The sequence below is a fragment of the Erigeron canadensis genome, chromosome 7 (genome assembly GCF_010389155.1).
Source record: "Erigeron canadensis isolate Cc75 chromosome 7, C_canadensis_v1, whole genome shotgun sequence".
Taxonomy (NCBI): Eukaryota; Viridiplantae; Streptophyta; class Magnoliopsida; order Asterales; family Asteraceae; genus Erigeron; species Erigeron canadensis.
In genome coordinates this window covers 3,520,285-3,524,880 of record NC_057767.1, presented here as the reverse complement: position 1 = coordinate 3,524,880, position 4,596 = coordinate 3,520,285, and the positions used below count along the sequence as shown (strand labels likewise).

The 4,596-nt window shown below is 32.3% G+C and overlaps 1 protein-coding gene across 1 annotated transcript; it reads right to left on the bottom strand.

Annotated features, from left to right (window-relative positions):
* Positions 1 to 2,037: 2,037 nt before the first annotated feature.
* On the bottom strand, positions 2,038 to 3,537 carry LOC122607259. The gene is made up of 2 exons (XM_043780197.1): positions 3,440 to 3,537; positions 2,038 to 3,341 (listed from the first exon to the last, which is right to left on the bottom strand). Exons 1-2 carry the CDS (start codon positions 3,516 to 3,518, stop codon positions 2,038 to 2,040), a joined length of 1,383 nt encoding a protein of 460 aa, XP_043636132.1. The 5' UTR covers positions 3,519 to 3,537.
* Between the last annotated feature and the right edge of the window lie 1,059 nt (positions 3,538 to 4,596).

Below are 4,596 nucleotides of genomic sequence, written 5' to 3'. Positions count from 1 at the left end.
TGGGAGCTCGGAGATAGATATTTATAAATAATAAAACACAAAAATCATGATTAGTTATTTAAGTAATATAAATAATGTAGATATAGATATCCAAACCATAAGTTGTTATTTTGAGTAATATAAATAAGATAACTACAAAGATACCATAAAACCACAAATTGTTAAGAACTAAATAGATAGCCATCGATCATTAGCTTCTTAACTTTAGGATATGAAAAAAATAAAACATCAATTTGGATGAGATGGCTTTGGTCTACTCATATTTAAAGTGAGAGGTAAGAGTTCGAGTCTTGCTGTATACCAACAACCTACGAATGACACGTAAGAAAAATATGATGTGGCGAACTTTGAGATATGTCACATCATCGCTTAGAAAATGTTGAGGTTTTCAATATATATATGATTTGACCTTTTGGTCTTTTAATAGTCAATCTTATTTATCTTATTTCACTCACGTTTAAATACATTTATGTCTTATTTACGACATACAATTTTCTAAAATATCTCAATTACTTATTAAATCAATTAACTATAATGCTTGATGTTATTATCATCGCCAACGGTAGCTGCCACTAACATTTATATAAAACCAAATGACGTCATTTTCTTCTAGTATACTAAATACTCGTAAGTACTATATTAAAAAGTACTATATTTAATTGACTTTATATATATGATGTACTACAGCGAGTTAGACCCCGTTGACTGGGACTAGTATTCTTCAAGTCAAGGCCGGGCATGCATGATTTGGTAGTTAATTTTCTAAGTTTAAATTAATAATATATATATTCATCTATAGGTGTGAATTTGAGCTGTCCAAAACTTTCAACACGAACTTTTGAAGACTGCATTTTGAAAATTATATATGATGTGTAAATGTTAACCAATATGAATATATGATGCAAAAATACGAATGAAAGGAAAATTAAAGTAAAACATAAAAATCGAACATGAATTATATTTATATGACATGAACAGGGGAAATACCTTTATACCTCAAAAAAACCATGAATATATAATGTCGAGTAAGATGACATGTTTATTAAAAAGAACCAAATATTTTTACGACTTATAAAATATCAACGACAACTTATTAGATACTACAGGACATACGCCACCACTTCTTCATCTCTTTAGAAAAACGAGGAGATATTAGTTCTTCAGAAGGTAGTTCCTCTTATCTCAGAAAACCAAAACGTACGTAAACCCAAAAAACAATAGGAAGCCATCTAAATTTCCTATACTGTTTTAGGCTTTTAGCACTTTTCCTAGCTCAATCATATAACTAAAGCGCCGTTGATTTTCCTAAGACTCTATTCACCCCATTTTAGCAACTTTTTTGGATGCATGGTTCACATGATATCTCTTTAATTTCCAATAATACATGCCTTTTGTAATAATAGAACACTCACGTCTTATCCATGAAAGTGTCACTTAAATTAAAAATATTATCACTAACTAACTTTTGTCGATCTTCTAGCATCAACATATAGTAATAATGTTTTTGGTGCAGTAAAAGAAAATAATAACTTTTCCTAACAATACCAATCTTTAAGATGTCAGCTGGTATATCATCATGCATTTCTTAATTACTCATATATGGATGATCTACTACATGCATTTTAAAAGTTTTAATTTTCAAATTTTAATTATTAAGTAGTACATTTCAATTTTACTTTTGTATCTAATATTCTAATCAAACTTCTTAATGCAATTAAATTGAATATTTATTATAAATCAAATTAAATAAGAAAAAACAATAAGTTAAGTGTAATGTAAGAAAAAGTTACTGTTATTACTATAAAAGTAGTGCAACAATTTTACATATCTCTGTCGATAATTAAGTACCACTATACGTACTCTTTTTCTCTTCTTTCGATTTTACTCTGTTCGGGGACATTTAAATACTTTGACAAAATAATTAAGCAAGCTAATTACTTTACTACTTTACTATATGGATTATATCTACTTTATTGTAGCACGACTATCTCTTTGACCAAAGAGTTACAAAGCCATAAAATATTACTAAAATCCAAATCAACTCCAAATGTTAAGTAGCCTCATGACATATGAATTGAGATAGTAAGAGAAAATTTGGCCTTTATCCGATGACGATCTATTTGGGTTATCTCGACCAAAAGTTTTCTCAACGTCAGAGGGTGCATCATTTGGTCCCTTAAGATTGTATCGACAGTCACAATTAGCATGGACTCGTGATGCTGTGATGGATGTTGGTGGTTTTGTTTTGGAGTTATATCGACCAAAAGTTTTCTCAACATCAGAGGGTGCATCATTTGGTCCCTTAAGGTTGTATGTAATATAATTAGTTTGGCCTTGTGGTAGTGTTATTGATGCCGATGGCTCTCTTTGTGACGGTGTTTTCTCGCTTTCAGAGGGTGCATCATCTGGTCCCTTAAGGTCATTTGGCCCCTTAAGATTGTATGTGATATAACTAGTTTGACCTTCTGGTAGTGTTAGTGATGTCGATGACTCTTTTTGTGGTGGTGTTTTCTCAACGTCAGAAGGTGCATCACTTGGTCCCTTAAGGTCATTTGGTCCATTAAGATTGTATGTGATATAACTAGTTTGACCTTCTGGTAGTGTTAGTGATGTCGATGACTCTTTTTGTGGTGGTGTTTTCTCAACATCAGAGGGTGCATCATTTGGTCCCTTAAGGTTGTATGTGATATAACTAGTTTGACCTTCTGGTAGTGTTAGTGATGTCGATGACTCTTTTTGTGGTGGTGTTTTCTCAACGTCAGAAGGTGCATCATTTGGTCCCTTAAGGTCATTTGGTCCCTTAAGATTGTATGTGATATAACTAGTTTGACCTTCTGATAGTGTTAGTGATGCGGATGACTCTTTTTGTGGTGGTGTTTTCTCAACGTCAGAGGGTGCATCATTTGGTCCCTTAAGGTTGTATGTGATATAACTAGTTTGACCTTCTGGTAGTGTTAGTGATGCGAATGACTCTTTTTGTGGTGGTGTTTTCTCAACGTCAGAGGGTGCATCATTTGGTCCCTTAAGGTCATTTGGTCCCTTAAGGTTGTATGTGATATAACTAGTTTGACCTTCTGGTAGTGTTAGTGATGCCGATGACTCTTTTTGTAGTAGTGTTTTCTCAACGTCAGGGGGTGCATCATCTAGTCCCTTAAGATTGTATCCACCGCAATTAGTTTGGACTAGTTGCGGTGGTGCTTTTGGGCTATCCCGGCTATAAGTATCCTCGCCTTTAGATGGTGCTACTTTTGGCGGTGGTGGTACTTTTGCGACTCGACCATAAGCCTTGCTCTTGTATACTTCTCTGCTTGTTATCATCTGAATTACTCCTTTAGATGCATCTGAAAACAAAATTACCAAAAAATTGTATGAATATATTATATTCGATGAATAAAAAAAAAATACTCGTATGAAAAAAAAAACTTAAATAATATAGTACCTTTTAAATGTCGAGCATGATATGCTTCAAAAAGAGCAGAGAGAGTTAGGAAAAAGAAAGCAAATTTCATGAGGGCCATTGTAGAATATCTTGATGAGTATGCTTGAGGATCGATGAAGCTACAAGAGTGTATATGCAAGTATTTATATATGCAATGACCCAATAAGAAGTGAGTCAACTTATAACAACTTATGTACAGAGTGATTGACTTAAGTATTCATAAACAACCTTTTTTAACACATAACGCCCCGCGTATTTTGACACTATGCGATCAACGTTTTTCACCATGGAATTATTGTGTCTACTTGAGTTAAATTAAGAATTTCTTGTCATTTTTTATAATTAGATGTCACTTCTTTCCATTCATTCATAATAGGATAGTGATAAAAAAAGAAAAGATTATAGATTTCACATTGCTTTATTTCATTTTAATAAGTGGTCAAAATGTAGAACAGTAAAAAAAAATACTACAAATGAAACGGACTTAAAAAATCACTAAAATGAAAATGGAGGTCTTTCTGTTTTGAGAGTATTGTTGAAGGGTGGAATTGTCTCAAGTTAATCTCAACTAGAAAGGTAAAATTAAGAAAATGTTTACCAATAGATTTTATAACTAATAGTCAAAATTTAATGTTCATTTTTGAATTTTAATGTTTGATTTTAATTTAAAGTTTGATATCTTTTCAAATTCATCTTTATGTACTAACTTGGAGAGCTCTATTCTCTAACAATTGTTGAAATGACGTCGGTGGAAGTTATTGTGACCATGTGGGTGTAATTGTGTAGAGTACTTGGTAATAAATTGTGTTGTGTGAGTGTCCGGTTAAATATATATCACAGATTTTTGTTCTTTCTAATTAAAAACAAAATCATAAATAGAATTGAAGAGCAACGTACCATTTAATCAAATTATATATTAACAAAGACACACCAACTAACCATCTTATAAATTACGCAGCTGCAAAAGGAATTAAGTAAAGCATTCACGTTCATGGAATAAAAGTAAGGAGGGTTCGCTCTAACAGTTTCGATAGCATACAGGCCCCGATTTAGACATGTGCAACAAGAGCATAAGAACAGGGCCCTATTTCACTCTTTTTTAGTTTTATAAAAAGAAAGCCCAAACATTCGGTTACTAACTCCTTAAATACAATACA

Excerpts from the sequence above, each read along its gene's own strand:
- LOC122607259 (XM_043780197.1), bottom strand. The coding sequence starts at position 3,518 with ATGGCCCTCATGAAATTTGCTTTCTTTTTCCTAACTCTCTCTGCTCTT. Across the intron at positions 3,342-3,439 it reads TCATGCTCGACATTTAAAAG|ATGCATCTAAAGGAGTAATT; the intron begins GTACTATATTAT and ends TTTTGTTTTCAG.